The following is a 23986-nucleotide window of genomic DNA, read 5'->3' as shown; positions in this document are numbered from 1 at the left end:
TAGAAAGTGGTTTTAAGAAAACGTGACGTTTATGTTGTCGGTGTACTTGAGTCTCGGAAGTTAATTTTATAGCTGAAACTTTGATCTTAAGGTCAGGAAACTTAGATTAGAGACTACATAAGTTGAAATTTACAAAGAAGTGGTTTAGCTATGCAAGGGCATTGACTGTCTATTTGAACCGGGTTCAAGTGATATGCGACCTCTAACTCTTTGCTAATAACGAGATTAGATGAAGTGTGATTGATGCTACTCTATGTTTGTTAAATTAAAGTTTGTATGATTTAGGTAAGTATTTACTTTAATTTGTGAAGATTCTGAAGTGGAGTTGAATATTATTTACAAGTGGGTAATCTTATATCTCTAGTGTAGGTGTTTGATGAAGACACTTCATATAATTTATATTTAGATGCATAAAAGAGTAGTTTTCTTGTGATCACTTCCAAGAATCAGCAACTTTCTGTTGACTTGCTTCATTGATGACACCTTCTAAAGAAATTATAGGTAAACACACCGAGACTTTAGTGAAAACCGGCCAAGTGGCTCGTATTGGCGCACGAAGGGTTCCATACCATTTTTCAGTATTTTTTGTTACAGCTGCAACAGAAACACTGTCCATATGACACGGTCCAGGATTACAGCCCAGTGACAGACGGACAGCGAAGTCTTAGTAATAGGGTGATGTTATTTTTTTTTTGTACGGAACCTATTGGTGGTGAGGCCATTCACTGTACTTTTGGAGGTTGAAAACAAATTTTATTGGAGGCCTTGATAGTTTTATTTGAAGATCACTGAATATTAAGGTTAGTTATACCTATTAAAATAAAAAAATAAATAAAGGAGGTGTTTTTTACGGCACAGAACTCTTCTACAATTGAACTCTTCTACAAAAAAAAAACGGAACGAAACAATTTAAATGGTTCAGTGATAGTCTAGAGCAGTGGTTCTTAACCTTTTTGGCATGAGGGACCACTTTACCAAAAGTTTGTCTTCCCAGGCACCATAGCAATGGTTTACCTAAATTGAGGGTTCTTTGATAAAGAATACGAGCACACTTTATAATTAGCACTCATTTCTTTATTATTTAGCAAAAAACTAAAATTTACAGATTTTAATGAGATTTTTGTTACTGCATTCTCTTTACTAACTTCGGAATTCTTGTTTCAGTACTACTCAAAACTAAACGCATGTCGGCAGTGGTATCCAACAGATTTCTATGCTTGTTTTTAAAAATCAGAAGCTTCGAAAACCCACGAACGTATTTAAATAGCTTTAACTAAATTCTTAATTTACAAATTAAACATTGCGTTTACAAAACGTAAGTACCTACTATCATACTTATGCATTTAGTTTCCAAATGCGCGAGCGAAGCGAGCGCGAAATTTTTTTTCGGATTCAAATCAAACATTACGTAAAATGTGGCCCAAACGTACTTTACTTTTTGTTTGTTGACTAATTAAAAAACAAAGGCACACAGTTTTTTAATGCGCGAGCGAAGCGAGCGCAAAAATTTCATTATTTTTTTAAGACTCAAAGCCAAAATTACGTAAAATGTAGCCCAAACATATTTTTTTTTCTGTTAGAGAAGTAAGATGGATCTTTTATACGTCCATGCGAAAACCCCTGTTCGCATAGATAAGTCGTTAAAAATAAAGTTAGATTAGCAACGTCGCGAAGCAATGCTTCGCGGACCACTTGGAATGCCTCCAGGGACCACCAGTGGTCCGCGGACCACCGGTTAAGAACCACTGGTCTAGAGCCTGATAAAGGACTTCAACAGGTCACTTTACCCGGTTCTGGAAAATGGTTTTCCCGGGACAAACCGCAGACACTAGCTAGCTATCCATAAAAATAGGGATACGTCGTAATGTACTTTCTAATCACCAAACAAATCATTCTACATTTTAAACATACACATACAAAAAGAAACACACATTTTTAGTACTCACTATAAACTCTTTGAAGCACATGATAGGTAAATAAACAAAGATCAAAGGCATACAGGATGTGACTACGGCATTCACTTGGTTTATTTTGAAGCCACTTCATTTCATCGATAGGTCCTTGGTCACCTGTATGCCTTCCTGTTTGCACTGAATAATTACGACCGCATAGCCTAAAGCTGGCTTTATATGGGACTATATGTTGCATAATTTTGGCATGTTGCTACATAAGAGCTTTTCAGTTGAAAAGCAGAAGGAATCCGTCGAAAAACGTCTTAATTTGCATCACTTCATTCCTGATATGTTCGTCCCGAAAATAATAGAGAAGATTGTGAGTTCATTCCTTCTGTGTATGAGACCTGCGCTATGTGGTGGTACAGAAATGGAGGTTGATCGTGACGTCATAAGAGATATCTGGCGAGAGACTGGTGACATGTCGTCAGAAAGGAAGGCTCCGAAGAAGACATAACCCACCGAAGCCATGCGAAATTAAGACATGAAAAGGACAGAGAGAAGGCTCACAAAGATGAAACCTATCGAATCTGCTTTAATCTTCTAAATATTGAAACTCTCCGACCCCGGAGACAACGATGCCCCTCTTCATACATTAAAGCTTCATTTTCTCATTATTCTCGAGTGCAACAAGCCTTAATTACTGATCGTTAATAATAGTTTCCAAAGGTGAGTTTTAGACAGGAATAGAACTCCGTAAATATATTTTCGAAGTGCTGAAATGTTTTTTTCCACCTTCGAGTAGTCTGGACTGTTGATGGATTTGGTAAACTTCTTATCATCATTTGACGTAGTGCTGTTTTTCATAATTTCATGAACACTGTTTATTTTGATGTATCAGCTAGCAAACTACAAGTTAGTATCGTGTTTACCATCGTATTTAGTTTTTATATGTAACTACTCTCTTCTTATGTTTTTTTTCTTGTCTTAGGGTCCGCTCAGACATACCGGCTCGGAGAGGAGAGCAAATTTTTAACACGATGAAAATCGAGTACTTAGTAGTTGTAATAAGGATTATTTTTGCATGTGCACTGCTTTTGTCAATAAGAATGCTCGAAGGCGCTCGGTGTGAAATGAAACGAGGAGCCGACCGGCTCCGATCGCGTTCTTTTTCTCGGTCTTGCAGACGTTTGGCTCCGATTGGGTTCTTTCAGCCGGTCGGAGCCGACCGGAGCCGATTCCGGTCTGTGTGAATCCTTAATCTAGACTTAAAGATGTATGATAGGTTTTCCTAAACTCTCGTATACTGTAAGTAGGTACGTAGTCTATATAAATAGTAATATATAATGTTATAATTACCATGCTAATGACGTGAGACTCGACGCATCTGGCATTCTTTCACCCTTAATTAGGTACTGTTAAAAATGTTGTCTCTGTAAATTCTTCATTTCACGTAAGTATTTTAAGGCTGGTAATCAGATTAAATGGGATTATTATGTAATGAGCAATTGCTTTTGAAATACTTGTACAACTTTGATGAAAAGTTTCATGTGCCCACTGTTTGAATCACTTGGTAAGGAAATTCCGCTTCCAGGTGAAAAGTCTCATTGGTTGGTTTTCAATAAATTCATGAATCTACTTACAATACTGTGAAATTTTATTTTAAAATATTTCAGCGTTAGATAGCCTATCATATCAAGGAAAGTTAAAGGGCACATGGGTAAAACCTCTACTTACATACGTACTTAGTTTCTACGGTCAACGTAAAATTCAATTTCACAATTCAGTGAAACATTGATTCGGAGCTTCTCCGAAGTATAATTTATAGTAGCAAATATATTAAGAGTATATAACCACATCAATGTTAACCCGGACAAACAAACCTTTATTTGTAGTTAGCCGTTAAATTCAATTAACTCTTTGATCAGCAAAAGGTAGGACGAAAGTGGTCAAACGAATTAGTATTGAAGGAGGTGGTGATTATTTAAACTATTATTAACACTGTTTACATATTAATCAAATCTTATTATCTCTCTTCCCATTAGAATTAAATCAACTTACTTACAGCTGCAACATAGAAATTGACATAATTTCCACGTCTATGAATTCTAAATTCCAAACAAACATACAATATCCATTAATTGTCTACATTAATAGTTCATTATATATCAGAATATCTTGTGGTGTAACTACAATATATCATAGTGACGTTTGGGTTTGTGCCAGATTCATATTAATTTACGTAAAATGGCGGCACCGAATTACACTGTGACACATTGTGACGGAAATTAGTCTAACGTTAGATTATATTGGTATAGGTAGGTGGTATGGCCCACGCGATAATCGCCATGAGCTGGGCTCCGTTGTCGTGGGATAAATCTTCAGGATTAGTATTCAACGAAAGAAACAAAATTTTCAGTTTTGCAATACCTATACCTACATCAACAAAATCCTTAACTAAATATTTTCTTATTGCAAACATGTTTACTTTTTTAATTTAAAAGAGTGTAGTTTTGTTTTTTTTTTAAAGTTGAAAGTAAATAACATAAAAATATTTAAGAAAATACCGTATTTTCTCTAAATATAATAGGGATTAAATTAATTCTTTGCTTTTCCGATTATAATGATAATTTGTTTAAAGATAAAATCCTACCAATCCAATTATCCTCATCAATCCAGCTATCCCAATTTTAATTGGGGTCGGTGCAGCATGTTTTTCTTCTTCCAAGCTCTTCTATCTGCCGTCATCTCACAAGTAACATTCTTCCTATGTAAGTATCTTATGCAATATTGTTCAGATTTTATACCAACATTTTCCAACAATATTGTTCACGGTATCTACTGCTTTTAGATAGCGGATATTTAAAAATGCCAATAAGTTACCTACTAACTACCTACACGAGATATTTGCAGAATTTCCCCCGACATAAACTGCTTCCTTTAACTACGTCATTGGCTAACTAAATTCAGAAAATCTATTGATATATCGTTTATAGACTTATAGTGGGATGCATTCGCCTTGAAGATATCCGTGGCATTTTATATCTTAGTTATGGGTAGATATTACACTTGATGGCAATTCATTCGGGTCACTTTTTAAACTGTTTCTTTTATAGGAAATATCTACCTATAATGTATGTCATATTGTAGAGGATTATCTCTAGAGGTGGTGTACTGATTTTGAATATTCTTCTTTCCATTAGAAGCTGCGGGAAACGGCTAGTAGCTAGTAAAATGCAGGGCAGTGGATGCAAGCTACCCAAATAAGGTTGAAGCTCTTCAGATCTTTAGTTAAACAGTCGCAAGTTATAATAATAAATTGTTATTAATTAATTTACTTATAATTTATTTCGACAGCCATAAAATAGATTTAAAATAGTTTTATCACTCATAGTAATAAATAGCTATTAAGATTTTTGAAACTGAAAACTGATGCGAGTTTATGCTCCCGAGTGTAATTTTCTTACGAAAATTTCGTGGCTACAAATGTAAGCAAATTGAACAGTTATATGAGTAAAATGATTGTTAATATTATTTTAATTACTATCTTAACATCTGAAGTTTTAATTTTACGAGTTTGTTTCATTACATCGGTATTTGAAGGTATTATTTATTTAATGATTCGTTTAGACTTTATTTATTTACTGTTTGAGGCGACTCGATTCTTTAGAAAAGTAGATTGTTTTCAATTAGCGATCGCTATTAAAATATGTAAATACAATTAAGTATCTAAATGAATTAAATAGGTTCAAGAGTGGGTCCTATCATTAGGTAAATAGTTAAATTGAATCAAGCTTTTATACAGTTAAATATTCGCGATACTATGTTTTATTGTAATCTATATATCTAATACTTATTTAGCTCCACAAATAACTATTGTAAATCCTCTAATATAATAATGTCATAAAAAATTCCAAGCAGCCAAGTCTGACACAAGAATTAATCCGCCATCTTGCTCCAATAAAATCCATATCATGACATTTTTTCACTGCAAATAACACGTATGTTTAAGAATAACATCGTTCCAAGTTCAAATCGCGGTGACATTTGGCGCTGCGCCAGCGCAACGCGTGGCGACTTCACGGGAATATACCGTATAAATATTCGCGCTAAAAACTTTTATGTGTCCGTTATATACTTTTTTGATTACACGGTAATTTTGTACAGTGGTTATTTTTAGCGCGAAATAATTCATACTTAGTAAAAAACTGAGCTGAAAGAGGTATTTTCTTCTAAGGGATTGTTCACACCAAACGTATTGTCCGCCGCTGACTGTGAGTATACTCACTGTCTGCCCCAGTATGAACGTCGACTCAATCTGCAGTACGCGTACTCACCAAGCCGACAATAAGCTATAGCGTACGATGCGCTACATGTGTGAACAAAAAAATAGGCTCGTGTAGGTTCACACTAGATGCGTACGCTGAGCGGCTGACTATTCTACACATAAAAGAGCTCAGTATTTGAACCCCCCAATCTTCATACATAACAGATGCTATGTCTTCCCAAGCGCATCTTCGTAAGTTTCTATCACTAAATTCTTCTGAATTGGCATTCCAAATACATTCTCTAGAATGTACTTCTGCAATAAACTTTTCGGTGTCGAACATCGCGAGGTATCACGTGTCACGTTTATCCTCATTGAAGTTTGTTTCTCGAGTGTATTGCGGCCGATGCGCGCGGGGCGGTGCGGGCGCGGCGGAGCGGCGCTGTTCGGCAACTGCGTCCGCGTAGCCAATCCGCGTCCGCCGTGCATAGTCGCGTAGTAAAATAATCGGCCACTGAGAGTCAGCGACAACAGGCGACGTAATAGCGTATAGTCGGTTCGGTGTGAACGACAATATAATATATATGGAAAAGCAATAAACTGCGTAACGCGCGCTCACAGTCAGCGGCCGACAATACGTTTGGTCTGAACGATGCCTAAAGTCTAAAAAACTATAGAGAAAAGCTGATGCTGCGATAAAAATTTGCAAGTCAGCAAGATGTTAAAAGGTCCGGTTTTGCTGGATACCCGCTGTAGCAATTTGCACTTTAACTGTGACCTTAAATGGTTCATTAATGCTACCCGATACTGTCCTAGTTGGTGTATGTTATAAAAATGATAATTATTTAAGGCTTAAAACTTCACGGAGTGTAGGTAGGTATGTTTTTGGGCTCATACACCACGCTGATTGATAAAAAACTATAAATAAATAATTATGTCGTATGGAATATGGATAAAGGTAGTTAAACTATTTATGTTTTCAACGAGGAGCTTATTCAGTACAAAATTTGATTTTCATAGTTTTTTTCAGTACAAAATATTAAAGTAAAAACTAGAATCATATTCGAAACTAAGTTCAGTGTCCAGGGATCCATATTTCCTTTTTATATCCATGCGAATAGTTCAATTCTGATTATAAATTGGCTTGAAATCTCAAGGGTACCATATCGATATTTTATATTTAGGTATACATAAGTCCAATATCTACAGATATGAAAGTCTCATAATATTATCTAGTCTAGACAAAGGTACATCCATTATAGCCAGTGCCGGCTTTAACTCTACTAGCGCCCTGGGCGAGATTTCTACGGCGCCCCCAACTGCAATTCAAACCCATACGAAAAACAGAGACATGTGTAGTTACCGATTGCGCGAGCGAAGCGAGCGCGAATTTTTTTTTATAGTTAACAAGTCAAAGAAATATTACCTAAAATGTAGCCCAATCGTACATAAGTTATTGCTGGTTGGTGAATGCAAAAACACGGGAACACAGGTTGTGATTGCGCGAGCGAGGCGAGCGCGAAATTTTTTGTTATATTTTAGAACTCAAAACAAAAATGACTTAAAATGTAGCCCAAACGTAGATAACTCTTTGTTGGTGTTGGCGCCTGTGAATTAAAATTTTGGGACTTAAAGTAGTACCATAAGTAGAAACTAGAAGTTACTTTCTAATTAATAAAAGGACTTAAAAACGACGCTTCCTTTTTGCTAGGGTAGACAAAAAAATTTTCAAAAATAAAAACAACTATAAAGTGAAGAAAGCCCGAAAAAGCTTTTTTGAGATTTGGATCACTAAAAGTCCTTAACATATATAATAAAAGGCGACTGTGAAGTGAAGAAGCCGCGAGCGAGGGGAGCGCGAATTTTTTTGAGTATTGGGACATTAAATTAAAATTAGCTATATGTGAAAAAAAATGTAAGTGTAGAGTAAAGAAACCGCGAGCGAAGCGAGCGCAAAATTTTTTGAGTTTTGGGCCATAAAAGTAGTGTATCTACGCGCGCGGCATTGTATGACAATACATTAATTTAATTGAAATTTCTTGGTCCAGGAGCGTACCGCGGCGCCCCTGAGCTCGCAGCGCCAGGGTTATTCGAACACCCTGCACCATAGGTTAAGGCGGCCCTGATGCTATCCATACATTTGGATACAGTTCTTGTAAGCTGCGATCTTTGATGAAATTTAAAACAAAAATAGGAGTAAAATTCTGATCAAGGATTGGTTGGGGGCGCCTGCGGCGCCCCTTGTGTCCGGCGCCCTGGGCCGTCGCCCAACCGCGCCCTACCCTAAAGCCGCTACTGATTATAGCTACGGTAGAATTTGCTGCTTTGCAATACATATTCATTATAAACATTATCACTGTCATTAATTTTGTTGATTTGACGATCGTTGATATTAAAATGTTTATTCATTGAAAAAATAGTTCAATATCACATTGAAAAAATTAGTAGGTAATCTTTTTGCTTTGGGAAATTTAAAGTCAGCAGCCGCACAAAGATGGACTAAAGTCGCCAGGAATCAGTGGATGCGGGTTGTTGTTGGGAAGACCAAAGTGGCGAAGCTTGGGAAAGGCGTTTGTCCACCAATAGACGTCTTTCAGCTGAAACGACGAAAAAAAGGATGGAATATGGCCAATTAAATAACACCTATTGGATTAGAGTCCAACCTTATTTTGTGCAAGTTTACAAATTGCAATAACTACATGGCAATCTGTTTGATCTTACAGCATCAAATCACATCACTCGGCCCGAGGTCAGCTCATATTGCAAAGGATATAATATTATATGCATTATGCATTTCATGATATAGTTTCAACGATTTCTAAGACATGTTATGTTAGACTTTATTGGTCTGCGGAATAGAAGTTTGAAACTATCATATTTGATAGCGGAATATTTTGAAGTTGAGATTTTTGAATTTTATTCTTAGAAAGCGAAGAAATTGCTTTCTAAGTTTATGAGGTTTTTATAACTGTATTATCCATAAGCATATATTTATTTCTAAACGTTTTATTCCATCGTGTTGACTCAGTTATTTTAAGATTAATATCGAAAATTTAAAATTATATCTATCTATAGAAACTGCACCCAGGAATGAGCATGATATTATACCTGCAAAAGCGCTGTTCTTGGTGGACACGGCCGTTCTCTGCAGACAGTCCCCAACACACACATGTACACAGACGCAGGTGTACTTTATTGGCTCACGTTCACTGCCCGATGGGAAAGCAATCCGACACAGCCTACAACGCATTAAAGCAATGGCTTAAATACTCTCTGAGATACGGAATCAAAACTTTGATTACACCTATCGACGCCTAAAGCTGCGTTTTGAAAGCCAGCTGCCGACAGCAACTGCCGATCGCACTTGCAGCGACTGCATGTAATCGGTCGGTAGGTATATGAGGGCGAATATACCTACGTGCTGCTGCCACTGTTGTCAGTTGCAGTCGGCAGCTAGCATTGAAAATGTACCTTAAGAGTTAAAACCTTGTTGGTAAGTATGAAAAAACTGATTTTCTGAAGGAAGATATAAGATATATATCTTGCGACGTTATCTTCATTACATGCATTAAAATTTTAAGCAAAATACCTTGTTTTTACTTCAAGAAGACGTTATGTACTACCATATTTATGGCAGAAAACAAGATCAACAATGGAACTTACCATCGTTCTAACAACTTGCATTTACATATGAATGAAAGATTGAAGCTGTAACACATCCGTTTCCTCGTTAACTCGCTCAGAAATTGTTTTATGATTCGTACATAGTTTGAATGTCAAGACTCGTACCAATTGTCTGAGTAATAGCGTGGAAACTTAGACAATTTAACCAAGTGGACACGCCATTGTGCTTTATTTTCTGCCTATTGTAGGTACTAGCGTTCATGCTCGTATGAAGATGTTTGCGTCTAGTTTATAACGATGTGATCCAAAATGCATGACTGAGCTTTCACTATATTTATTAAATGTCACCTAGGAAAGATAGGTAGTGTTAGTATGACTCACGGAATTAACACTAAGTATCTTTCAGAAGAATACCAAAATTCCAAAATTTATAACTATTTGTTATATTGCCTCGCTCCTGATGCGTTAATTGATAAACAATTTTGCATAAAGCTGTGTGTTCGTTGTGATTCCGGTAGGTTAGTTGCTCTAAGAATGTAAATATAGTGGTACGTGTAGAGACACAGCGTTTTCTTAAACGTTTGAGAACACGCATCAATTAGTGTTGACATTTAAATGATTAATTAGGTCTAGTTTGGCATAGATTTTTGAGATGTTCTGGTCTGGTAATAGACAGAAGGTCTTTCAAGCCAGTCTAGTCTAACTAGGTTCTAGACTTGTCGAGTTCGGCCTTACTGTTTCCAGAATATTTAATTATCTGTTTATTTTTAGAATTTAATAATTGCTAATTGATCACTAATAAGCTAAGAAATCATCATCTTTTGAGCCTTTTCCCAACTATGGGGTCTGCTTCCAGTCTAACAGAATGCAGCTGAGTACCAGTGTTTAATAAGCTAAGAAATAATAAGAGTAAAATCAAAGCAATGCAAACTGAAAGTTCTTGTAGGGAAACCACTAAGACGTATAATGGTTAGATAAGTCGTTCGGTTACCCAAGCGACAGTTAACTAGGCACCTACATCACAATAATATTTGTTAGCATATGAAACTATTTCACACAATATTTCCTGAAACCTACTGAAAGCATGAAAATAGATGTTATTTCAGTCATTTAGCACATACCGCGACAAATTCCGCGTACGCGCATTATTTATTTGTATACATGTTACGAACTTGTAAACTGAAAGTGTAATAATGTTAGTTAGTTTCTTGGATTAACGGAATTATATTTATGTCATAGCCAAAATAGATTTTTAGAATATTGTTATAGGATCGTCGGTATCTTTGCCATATGGGGATCGATTGGTAAGTGACATTTAATCTTTCCGGAGTTTGCATTTAGTTTGCCAAACAATTTTCTTATAAACATTGACTTTGATGATTAACAGTATTATCATGAAAATACCTATAATATATAAAAACACATTTCGTAACTATTCGACTGGCGACATATCAAGTAGGTATCAGTATAAGTAGGTAGCTACAGTTGCAGATATTTATATATAGTTCAGCCTACGGCATACTTTCATATTTTTAATGTATTGACGACAAATCCACACGTTTATTTAATGTTTTCAATTCCGAGTTTTGTAGTTTTTCGACCAATAGCATTACACTGATAAAATTCGAAATGTAGTAAGCAGCCTAACCATTAACATCCACGACTTTACATATCTACATTCATGTAACAAGTAACATGATGCAATTTTCTCATCCTTCACGTTATGTGCCATGCATCCCCGGAGACCCATTGCGACGAGACCAATTTATAAACGGCAGTTTGGAAAAATTTGCGGTCGCTCTGCGGGTTTCAACGTATTCATGTCACTTATATTTTTCATTATGTATATCTAGGTACTAGTATAGACGTATGTATGTATGTATATAGATGTTGTGGAACAGCTAAGTATTGGGACCTTTGTGTGGAGATGATGTTTAATACGACTGTTAAGAAATGACGACAAATATAGGGCATTAAAAGTTCTTTTACTTTATTGACTGCTGAGTTACGCCAAGTTGCTGTCTAAATTAAGTCTGTTTCTTACTCAAGTTACGCAGTATAATTATGTCACTATAAAACTTTGCCCCGAGTTCCAGATATTTTTTTCCTAATAGAAAAGGTCATGTTAAGATCGGGGTTAGACAAATCAATTTGTACAATCTGTAGTTTAATTTCAAAATAGTTGTATGAAATATGCATTTAATTTCGTAGACCTAGACGGTTGAACATATTAATTAGCAACTTTATAGACATTGAGATATTAACTGTAAGACGGCTGTCATCATAAATATATCTTACATATTACTGTGTCGGCGGTTTGATTACAAGAAAGATTGCTTTGAATCCTCTGAAACGATGATATATTGAGATGAGAAAGAAAGTCATTTCATTGGTCTAGTGAAAGTGGAGGTTTAGCTGTACCTATGTTTAGGGCTAGGTAAAATGTATTTGAGTTTTGAAAAAATAATGGTACAGTCCCCAAAACCCACAGAGTTCAAATTAAAAAAAATCAAAAGAATATTCAGAGTTGAAGAACAACTTTATAAATATCTCAGCAATATACATAATTGAGAAAGTTAACATTATAAAAGTTTTATAGTAGCCGATCACTTAACTGATAAAAGTTGCTTAGTATGTGTACGCGCTTGCGTGATCAAATAAAAAATGCGAATGCACACTTATTACTGGTTTATATTAATTATTAAAACTTTACAATGAATTATTCACTCGAGATTAAGTTATACAATTTAGACTGCAGAGATTCGTTGGACCCGTTACGTATCGGCAGTGGTGTTGATCTCGACGGCCCGTGAAGCCAAGTGGACGAGCGCCGCTCTCGACGCCTCCGTCGTCGCCCCTTCTCCAGCGCGCCGGCGTCACCGTGGCGGCCTCCCGTTGGATGACGCAAGGCGCAGTTTGAATCGCCGCCTGCGATTGGCTCGCGCGCAGGTGGCGTGATGCGCGGCGGGCGCCTCGGTGTTGCCAGGGAGCGCGGGACGCGCTTCCCCAGCATTTTGCCCCGCCGCCCGACTGTGTTGCCAGGCGGCGCAGGCCGTAACATCCTCCCAGGCGTTGAAGGATTCAACTCGACGTGTCCCGGAAGAGGGGACACATGGTGCGGACGGCCCGAGTGACCGTCCCCTTGGTGGTGGTGACGTCCGCTACCCGGCTGACGCCATCCGGGCCGGGGTGTAGGCGCGTGACGCGCCCCAAGCGCCACTGGAGCGGAGGCAGGTTTGCCTCCCGTAGAAGCACGAGGTCCCCGCAGTTGAGGCCTTGCTGCTGAGTCCTCCACCGGGACCGCTGCTGCATCTCGGCCAGGAACTCCTTCTGCCACCTGGACCAAAACTGTTGGCGGATTTTTTCTATGAGCTCATAACGGTTGGGCCGCAGAGCTGTGATGGGTGGCGACGGGACGGCAGTCAGTGGCCTGCCCACCAGAAAGTGCCCTGGGGTGAGAGGAGTGGGATCATTTGGATCTGACGAGAGTGGGGAGAGGGGACGGGAGTTTAGGATGGCCTCGATCTGTGAAAATAAGGTGGCCAGCTCCTCGAAAGTCAGACAGGCCTCTCCAGCTACTCGTTTTAAATGGTATTTTGATGATTTTATGCCCGCCTCCCATATTCCTCCAAAATGGGGCGAATATGCAGGCCCAAACACAAAGCGGATTCCCTCGTTCGCCGAATAATTGAAGACCGAATCTTGGCTCTTTTGCAACATTCTACCCAGCTCATTGCATGCACCTATGAAGTTACGACCATTATCACAATAGATAGCATAGGGTTTACCTCTCCTGGCCACAAACCTACGTATACATAGAATGAATGCTTCAGAAGTGAGGTCGCTGACTACCTCTAGGTGAACCGCCTTAGTGGTTAGACACACAAACAAACATAAATAACTCTTTGTTATGCGGTTTCCTCGACCTTTACGGCTGGAGATTCTAAATGGCCCCGCAAAGTCTACCCCACATGAACTAAATGCAAAGCTACAGTCAGTTCTTACGGCTGGCAGATCGCCCATAATTGGTTCGACAGATTTACCTCGCAGGCGCGTACATACAACGCACTGCTTGGTAGTAATGCGAGCTAGGTTTCTTCCTCCTATTGGCCAATATTCCTCACGAATGGCTGCGAGCAGTGCCTGTGGACCAGCATGAAATAAACGTAAGTGTTCATGTTTCATTAAGAGTTTAGTGACGCTATGTTTCGCATCCAGGAGCACAGGGTGCTTTTTGTTGTAATCAAAGCTAGAATTTCCTAGCCGGCCACCTACACGCAGCACCTTTTCCGTGTCTACAAAAGGATTAAGTGCTAATAATTTTGATCTTTTATGTAATTGATGGCCTTTACTTAAGGTTTCAATTTCTTCATAGAATGTCTCAAACTGACTAAGTTTAATTAGAAGAGTGCCTGCCTTCTGCAGCTCTTCAACTGATAATGCCTGACTTGAGTTTCTTTGACCTTTACAATTATTAATAAAACGAAGTACATAGGCAATTGTTCTTTTTAACCGTAAAAAATTAGAAAACCTACTGAACTCTACGACCTTATTAACTAAATTTTCTTTACTATTTACAGCAAATGTGTATGAGGTGAGAGCTTTGACCTCCGGTAAAGTTGCCTCCTCTGGTGGAGACAGTTTGGTGGGCCACTCGCAGTCCTCTTGTTTTAAGAAGGGAGGGCCTTCCCACCAAAGAGTAGAACTATTCAACACCTGCGGGTCTACCCCTCTTGAAGCCATGTCAGCAGGGTTCAAGCTAGTGGGAACATGAAACCATTGATAATCAGCTGTTAGCTCTTGAATTTCGTTCACTCTATTTCGTACAAAGGTTTTTAGTAGACTTGGCTGCATTTTTAACCATCCTAACACTACAGTGGAGTCGGTCCATATTATTTTCTTATTTATTTTACATTTTAAGGATTCACTAACCTTCTGACAAAGTCTAGCTCCGAGGAGCGCTCCACATAATTCTAATCTAGGTATAGTCAATGGTTTAATGGGTGCTACCCGAGCTTTTGCACATAAAAGGCGTGATGTATGCTTATGTTTGCTATCTCTAGACCTTAAATAAATGCACGCTCCAAATGCAGCTTGTGAGGCATCTACGAAACAATGCAATTCAATGTATTCTGGCCCTTCACACAATACATACCTAGGCAGATGTATATTATACAAATAAGACAAATTATTGCTGAAATTTAGCCAATCTTTTGCCAGTTCCTTGGGTATTGGCTCGTCCCACTGTAATTTGGCACACCATAACTTTTGAAGTAAGATTTTTGGTTTGATAATTGCTGCACTCAATAATCCTAGTGGATCAAATATTTTGCATGTCATAGAGATAATAGTTCTTTTAGTTATCTGAGAAGCAAGTGGCACATTGGTGGAAAATTGAATTGAGTCATTGACTGGAGACCAGTTTAATCCTAGCACAGCCGATTCTTTGCACAGTTCTAAAGTATCACTATTAACCTGTTCGTGCTCAAATATCTGTGGACAGTTGGTACGAAATTTCCTAAGTATGAAACCGGCTGACTCTAAAACTCGCGTGATGCTCTTAAAGATATGTGTCAGCTGATTTGCTGAGGCACAACCCGTACTCAAATCATCGATGTAGAAGTCAGTTAGCATGGTTTCTTTTATAATTTCATCACCACACTCTAGCGCTAGTTGTTGAAGACACCTAGTACTAAGGAATGGCGCAGATGCTGTACCATAAGTTACTGTATTCAACTGATATACTACAATATTGTGCGTTTTCTCACAGCGCCACAGTATTAATTGCAGATGGCGTTGAGACTCATCTATGGCAATCATTCTGTACATTTTAGCAATATCTCCAGTTAGGACAAACCTATGCTCTCTGAAGCGTAATAATATAGACAGTAAGTCGCTCTGGATGACTGGACCTACTGCTTGAATATCGTTTAGCGACTTCCCTGAGGTAGTTTTAGCAGACGCGTCGAAAACTACTCTAACCTTAGTGGTCTCATGATGCTCCTTAATAATGCAGTGGTGGGGAAGATACACACCAAACTGTGGCCTGGCAATCTCAGTTAGGTGACCTAATTCCTTATATTCATTAATGAATTTTGAATAAGCGTCTTTTAACTCAGGATTCTTATCTAACCTAGTCTCTAACTTTAGAAGTCTCTTTTTAGCCATAGCATAAGAATCTCCTAGAGCACATTTAGGTTCTTCCTTTAGAGGCATTAACACTGAAAACCTACCGTTAGCTAGGCGTTTAGTAGTTTCCACAAAGTGCCTTTCACAAAAATGTTCATCGGGTGAACGAGCAAATTGTTCAGAATAACTCTCTTCTATTTCCCAAAACCTTTTTAAGTCATCCTGTAATTCTTGACTAAAACTACAAGTTACTTTGAGGGATTTTAGCCTATCTTGCCCAGTAGGGCCTGACACTAACCAACCTAACTTGGTATCTTGTAGGGCAGGTTTGTTTTTACCTAAATATATATGATTCGCATTTACAATGGACCAATATACATCTGCACCGATTAAAATGTCTATCTGAGATGGCTTATAGAAAGTTGGATCAGCTAGCCTAAATTCCTTCGGTATGGCCAGTTGCTGAACGTTGACCTGTACATTTGGCAAAGTACCTATGATATTTGGTACAACAAGACAGTCAATTGGTATGCAGAACTCACTTATACGCGATTTAATCTCAACCTTTACCCTTTCTGAAATATTTGAAATTGAATTATTAATGCCAGCCACATGAATTGAACGCGATTTGTCACTAACTAAGTTAAGCCTTTCCTTCATTACACTAGTTATAAAGGACATCTGACTGCCAGTATCTAGTAATGCTCTCGCCTGATAGATTTCACCGGTTTGCCTATTTACTATGTCTACAATAGCCGTACCTAACAAAACTTGACCTGCCGCTGCAACTGAAAGTGACACAGGTAAGTTAGAGACCTCCGTAGAGTCTTGTATAGCATTAGATACAATTGGCTCGTTTTTATGTATTAATGAATTATGTTTCTTTTTACAAACACGACACATAGGCCTGGACTTGCACTGGAATGAATTATGACCACTCTTGAGGCAATTTTTACATAATTTTAATCTACTAATTTCAGATAGCCTATCCTCTATGCTCATATTTTTAAACTTGGGACATCCATGTAACTGGTGGTCATCGCGACAGATATAACACTTTGCACTGGCACCATGTTCACTGGAAGCGACAAATGCTTTGTTAACTTTAGACTCCCTAGGGTAATTTGACCTTCGGTCACCTTTGTCTGTGTGAACCATGTTAGCAAAATGCATAGTTTCTAATATGTCTGCACGATTTCTTAAAAACATTGTAAAGTTTTCTAATTTATGATAATCTGTCAATGTAGCCCGGTACTCTTCCCACTTAGTGTAAGTGACCGAGTCTAATTTGGATGCTATAATGAAAATAACTAGTGCGTCCCACTTGTCAGTCGGTTGACCCAAAGTATCCAGCGCTCTCAAATTCTTTGACATATGGTCTACTAAATACCTTAATGCCTTATAAGATTCCTTACTACACCTTTCAACAGTCACTAAAGACTTAAGATGATTATTTATAAGAACATTCTTATTATCATACCGTTCACATAGTAATTCCCATGCTAATTTGTAGTTACTAGAGGTAAACTCTATGGCCTTAATTACTCCCCTGGCACTACCTTCCAAAGCCGATCTTAAATAATGGAATTTATTAATTTCTGGAATTGAATTATTGCAGTTAATAATGGAATCAAAAGTATCCTTAAATTCTAACCATGTTAACATGTTTCCATCAAACTTTGGGAGGTGTATGGTGGGTAGTTTTATTCCATTAAATGCATGAGAACAATTACTTTGTTGGTGAGAACAATTACTTTGTTGGTCGACGCTATTGGCCTTATTAATGGTAGACGGGGTAGCCTCAATCAGTTCTTGCGCTACAGAGAGAGCTGAGTAAAATTGGCGCTCAGTAGACTCTCTTTCGTCTAATTGTTCATCTACATCAGAACATATGGATTCTATTTCAGACTGTAACTCATCAAACGTTTTGAACAAATCTTGAAATTTGCTTAGCCTCAATGAGAGCTCTTTTGTTTGTAAGCTTGTAATATCACTAGCCTTTATCTTTTGAATAGTACTTAGATAGTCTATGAATTTAGTTAACCTGCCCTTAATAGTGCCACGCCTTTTAATTAACTCTTTAAAGTTGACCTTCTGGTCAGTATCTGCATCGGTCATTTTGCTAATTTATATATACGCTTACAAGAAACACAACCTAATGCAATACAATGAGCTGAATAAATAAATGTGCAGTGAACCTGACAATATTATGCGCCGCTCCAACACGTGGTCACCCGACTCCCGCGCCGCAGCGTCGGCCGCAACCCGATGTAACAGGCGTGCCGAGGGAATCCGCCGTGCCGTTGGGGCTGCGAAGCTGGACCGGAACCGTTGCCGTATGGCAGGAACTCTGAAATAGTCGGCCGCAATGCTGGTTCACCAAGCAAAGAAATGTGCGTGCACTAGTTCGCGCGCGTGCGTGAACTTTAGGCAGGTGTAATAGGCAATAACCTTGAAAATAAATGCGTGCACTTCGAATGCAAGCTTGCCGTGCTTCGGAAAAATAAAATGTGGTTATGCTTAGCGTGGGTGCGGGTGACTTGATTTAACAATGGTATGTGCAACAAATGAATAATGGAGAAAAATGCCACTTAGCATGTAATAAGCGTAACCCAATTCAAAAAAACACAACCCACGTGCAATATAACCTAGCAGTTTGGCCAGTTTATGGCGCCTTTGCCACCACGTGGCACTGCTTTGCCGGAGAAGCCCCCCGACGCTCGAATAGCTAGCCGCCCGCTATTTCACAGCGCAAGAGCACGAGGATCGAGATTGAGAAAGGAAATTAGAAAGGATCAAGGCTTACTCTCCTGGGCTAGACCTTCGGTTGACGTGTCGCCGTCTTCACCGGGCTCCTGAGGCTGCTTGTCCGGGTCCTTCGCCTCCTGCAGTCTCGATGCGGTTACGCAGCCCGACTGGATAGATGGCGGGCTGCGGCACTTGCTCCACGTGCCGACCGACGATTCTCGACGATTCTTGACGCGACGAGACGACGAATAGATCGCGATGTAACGGGTCCTGTCACGGTCGCCAATTTTGTACGCGCTTGCGTGATCAAATAAAAAATGCGAATGCACACTTATTACTGGTTTATATTAATTACTAGCTGTTGCCCGCAACTTCGTCTGCGTGAGCAATATAGAATCGTCAAAATACTATTTATCCCGTAGGTGCATTCTTTCAAGTGACAGTATAATTAGGATTAGCACTTAGCAGTCGCATAGATTCATTGATCAAGGTTGTGTTGCGGATGTGACCATTTATCTAAACAAAAGAAGTAAAGTTTGTGACGTTGTTCAGCCAATTTCTAAAATTATTACGTATGGTGCGTAAGTAATTTTCACAGGAAACAGGTATAATCTATGTCTACATGCTTTGAGTCTGACAAAGCTGTCATTTGTACATTTTCTGCAGCTGCTGCGACTAATCAGAAGCCAGAAAGTCTGTCAGTCTTACCATAATATGGATATCGTCTTGTGTAGTTGACTGGATTGTAGATAGGTAGTCGCTCCAAGCAAAATATTGGTACTCAAACAGATTCGGTGACTGGAAGCCAACACCAACATAGTTGGGGAATAGCTGGATGGATGATAAAATGAGTCATCATCATCAGCAGGCGCATAGGGTAGGATAGTTTCACTTACTCATGGTAAGGCTGACCCCACATTAGGCGTGCGCGATCCTCGGGCGTGTGAGTAGCGCGGGCTTCGCGAGCGCGCTGCGTGAACGTCGCGTTTTGCTGCCCTGCGGCATGTGTGAAGAGTGCAAGCGACGCGCTCGCGGCGAGCACGCGGCGCTCGAATTGCGTTCTTACCCCTTCGCCTGCTATCCCCGCCGCCCGCTAAAAGCCTTAGCAGTTAAACGTCAAGGAGAGCGGAGCGCGCGCGCGGCGAGCGCGCTGCAAATGCCGCAGGGCAGCAAAACGCGACGCTCACGCAACGCGCTCGCGACGCACGCGCGGCGCCCGCGCTACTCACACGCCCGAGGATCGCGCACGCCTAATGTGGGGGAGGCCTAAGCCGGGACTCCACCGAAATGTTTGCATTAGTTCACGAATAGGCAAAATGTACGTATCTGTGAGAGTCCACTTCATGTGTTCGTACTTGAAACCTGCAGTTTTGCCAAGATTTTCAGAATGTACACTCGCAATTTGTCATTTCTTGGTGGAGCCAGCAAATCAAAAGAAACATAAGTGTTGTATACTGTGCGTCACTACCGCACACCGGGAAAATTTCGCTCTTGCGGAGGACGTTTATATACCATATTTTGTGTCACACGTAAACAGGACGACAGTAAGTATCCACCGAAACACTTTCAAAGATCTGATGAACGAACAAATCAGACCTGACTTGGTCACCTGGGGCCAATCAGAGCTCTATGAAGCGATAATACGCTTTGGCTCCTACTGTTATTGTGGTTTCTGAAAATTTATTCACCTCATTCAACGATGTAATTCTGATGGTACTATTTAGAACACTTGCTTAGCGCAGAAGCTGACGTTGGCAGGTCAACTCTTTTGACTTCTCGAATAGGATACCATTGGTTTTTGTGCAATGCACACCTGCAATGCATTCTGGATTAGGATAGGATATAGGTGGATAGGATTTGCAACAGAGAACAATTCTGTCTTTGTGATTAAATGACATCAAACGTAGTTTTATATAAAAGGTGTTTTTTAGGGTTTTTAGACTTGGCTCGGGTCTTACTGAGACTGTTCGTAATCGTGAACAGTGTATTTGCGATCAGAAGTTGAAAGTAAGCATGTCTCTGGTATGCGGCGCGTAATTTGTACGTTTTCAGACGCATAAAGCATTTTACGTGTGTATGGTATTAAATAGAGAGAGCTCCCATTTCTTATCTGCACTTTGTATCTGGGCTTGTTTTTAAAGCTACAGAATCCTACATTACCTTCCTCACGCTTAGCAGCGCTTGCGAGAGATAGATCCTCATTTCTTCTAGGATTAAGTTTACATATTTTGCATCAGAAAAAATAATTAAGGTCTACTTAATACTACTCACTCAAAGTAATTTGTTTTAAGGCCACCACATTAGTGGAAGATAAGCTAAACTATGTTTATGAAAAAATCCTGATATGAACTCCATCTGTAACTTTAAATGATAATTAATTGTTCCACTAAAGTCATCATTTTTGACATAATGTTCAAAGAATAATTTAGATGGCACCGTTTTAAATTTGGCTGAGAACTATTAATTTTCTTTTCATCAAGGTAATAATTATAGTTGGATTTTGATGTGGCACGGCAAACTGACAAACACTATTGAAATGTCTATCGAAAAATTACTCTACGTGTTAAAATATGGTGAATTACGGAAAATACACAACTCCATCTGTTGAAATAATAATCCTCTATAAAGAATGTATGGTAATATTGTCATTTACCACCTCGCAAATCGCACTCTCTCCTTTGACAAATTTGATGTATTTTATTTACCACAGATGGAGCTACTTTAACCTTGGCTAAACAAAATTTTCTTTTTTTTTTTTTTCTTCCGAAGTTACTTATAAAAGTGTGATTTTCTGTGTAAAGATTAATAATAGGCCGATCAACTAATATAAGTACAACATTCAAATGTACAGTTTTGACAAATAGATTGCGTGTCGTTATATTTTACATCTTGAATTCACTAAATTAATCATATCTTTTGATAGAGTGAATCGATTTCGATAAAACAAAAACTAAATAATACCCCAAGTTACGTAGAATTTTTGTATATAAGCATTGTCTGCATTTAATTCGTAGATTTTACGTGAATCCCGAACAAACAAACAGATAAACAGACAAACAGACAAAAATGACAAAAATGATTGAAATGGGTTCTGTTAGTTATCCTTTAAAATGCTGGCTATTTTTTTTGTCAATTTCTTCAATGTACAAAAATTACTTTTCTACAGATTTATTATATGTATAGATTAAAACTTTACAATGAATTATTCACTCGAGATTAAGTTATACAATTTAGACTGCAGAGATTCGTTGGACCCGTTACGTATCGGCAGTGGTGTTGATCTCGACGGCCCGTGAAGCCAAGTGGACGAGCGCCGCTCTCGACGCCTCCGTCGTCGCCCCTTCTCCAGCGCGCCGGCGTCACCGTGGCGGCCTCCCGTTGGATGACGCAAGGCGCAGTTTGAATCGCCGCCTGCGATTGGCTCGCGCGCAGGTGGCGTGATGCGCGGCGGGCGCCTCGGTGTTGCCAGGGAGCGCGGGACGCGCTTCCCCAGCATTTTGCCCCGCCGCCCGACTGTGTTGCCAGGCGGCGCAGGCCGTAACAGTATGTAACAAGAAGTCCAAAAGATGTCACAAGAAACAATGTAGTGGGTTTATTCCGTAAAACGTTTATTTTTACTCAAACAGATACTTCTACATATATACCTACTATACGATAAACAAAATATATTTGCATCCATACAATCTATACTTATTTCTTGATGGGTAGGTACTCAGAAAGAGTTCTGTGTATATTTTACACATTTGATGGCTATCAAATCGATGTTTTTATAGCACCTGCAAAAATCGCTATGAAATATTGACCGTAGTATATTTCCACATCTCATCGTAAGCTTGGCTTTCATCAACTAAAAATTTACAACGTTTATTGTATTTTTTAATAAAAATAAACGGATTACAAACAATCTGAGTCTATCAATCTACGCGAAGATTACAAAAATAACATCTATTGTTTTAAAATAAACATGTTAAGCTGTCATAAAACGGATATTTTATGGTCATGACTCATGTTAGAACGAGGTAGGGAGAGTCGTGCCTATTGTAAATCTACTTTCGTAAGTTATTTTGGATTCTTATGTAACAGGGCAAGTCCCCATAATACTTAGATTACAAATCAAGACGACAGGCTAATTTTGATGGGCTAAATATCTGTGGTGTGGAAGAATACTTTGTCGATGTCCGTCCCCTCAACCATAGGTATATGAAGGCAACCCCAGGCGGGTTGTTAGGCGGTAAGAGTCTGGCACACTTCACTACTGACCTCTGCAAAAAATAATAACTATACTCAGTTAATGGCCATGATGCTAACTGTTTTAAACACTTATTATAATGATATGGAATTTATTTATATCACATTGTTCCGATTCTGCACGCCAAAACACTCCATAACATATCCAATACATAAGGACACAACCACAAACTTTAATTTAACATTTGACATTGCACCAACTGATCCTGACCTACCTATATGTATCAAAATAAACCGACATTATCCCAATTTATCACGCCATTTTCACAAAGTCACGGCACTTATGTCACATTAACACGAAATGTAAACACGATATGTCTTCGCAAGGGTAACACCTATGGAATGCTAATTAAAAAAAAAAAATACATAAAATCCAGAATTATAGGTCATTTGGGAGTCATTAACAACTCTTTAGTAAAAAAGTAGTTACTATTTGTTTGACATTGGAAAACCGTGACGATTAGGAATATTAACTTTTTATAAACAGCTTTTTTATGAGGCTGTAATTTTCAGTAGACACAAGGATATCAGTGGTAGACAAAACACGTGTTTGTGGGACATTACAATCACGCCACTTTTCATTGAGGTTTAAGGACATTTTTTGTAAAGGGGCTTTAAAAGCTCTACAATAATAGGTATCAAGCCTAATAAAATCCTGGCTCACAGGAATTATATTGACAGCTGCCTAAAAGTGCTTTGTTTTGACTAACCCAGCCTCTGTTTTGACTTTCTCCGCTTTTCCACAACTAAGGCGATTATCACACTGCCCCGCATGATGCAGCGTAGTGCGTGGATGCGTTTTTTTCCGTTGTATGGAAATATCTCCGTTTGTATGGAAAACACGCATAGTCCAACTCACTGAAAATGCATCCACGCGCGTTCATGCGGATCACGCACATACATGCGGAGAAACACGCACCCCCGCGCGTAGGTACGGGGCGAGACGCAAGGTATGGCACACTGAATTAGTGGTGGATAATATATCATATAGCAAAATATAGCACCGTGCTTTTTTTACATAGCATATAGCAAATGCTATCGTGGCTCACAGTTGTTGCTACTTGCTAAGTTGCTAACT

At 39.0% G+C, this 23986-nt stretch overlaps 2 protein-coding genes across 7 annotated transcripts in view; one reads left to right on the top strand and one right to left on the bottom strand.

Moving 5' to 3' along the window:
* Positions 1–23986, top strand: part of LOC124635028 — a 97349-nt gene that overhangs the window by 3218 nt on the left and 70145 nt on the right. The gene's annotated exons all lie outside the window — the stretch shown is intronic.
* LOC124635023 lies at positions 12457–22197 on the bottom strand. 6 transcript variants are annotated; one of them, XM_047170768.1, is made up of 4 exons: positions 21888–22197; positions 18719–18930; positions 18111–18262; positions 12457–13926 (listed from the first exon to the last, which is right to left on the bottom strand). In XM_047170768.1, exons 1-3 carry the CDS (start codon positions 22154–22156, stop codon positions 18120–18122), a joined length of 624 nt encoding a protein of 207 aa, XP_047026724.1. In that variant the 5' UTR covers positions 22157–22197; the 3' UTR covers positions 12457–13926; positions 18111–18119. The 6 variants fall into 6 exon arrangements, with proteins under 6 accessions (XP_047026724.1, XP_047026725.1, XP_047026719.1 ...); XM_047170769.1 differs by having other exon boundaries at positions 12457–13131; XM_047170763.1 differs by having other exon boundaries at positions 12457–18930.

The sequence above is a fragment of the Helicoverpa zea genome, chromosome 12, assembly GCF_022581195.2.
Source record: "Helicoverpa zea isolate HzStark_Cry1AcR chromosome 12, ilHelZeax1.1, whole genome shotgun sequence".
Lineage (NCBI taxonomy): Eukaryota > Metazoa > Arthropoda > Insecta > Lepidoptera > Noctuidae > Helicoverpa > Helicoverpa zea.
This window is presented reverse-complemented; position numbering and strand designations above follow the sequence as displayed.

Bases quoted from the DNA above. Each gene is read 5' to 3' on its own strand.
- LOC124635023 (XM_047170763.1), bottom strand. From the start codon at position 18,030: ATGACCGATGCAGATACTGACCAGAAGGTCAACTTTAAAGAGTTAATT.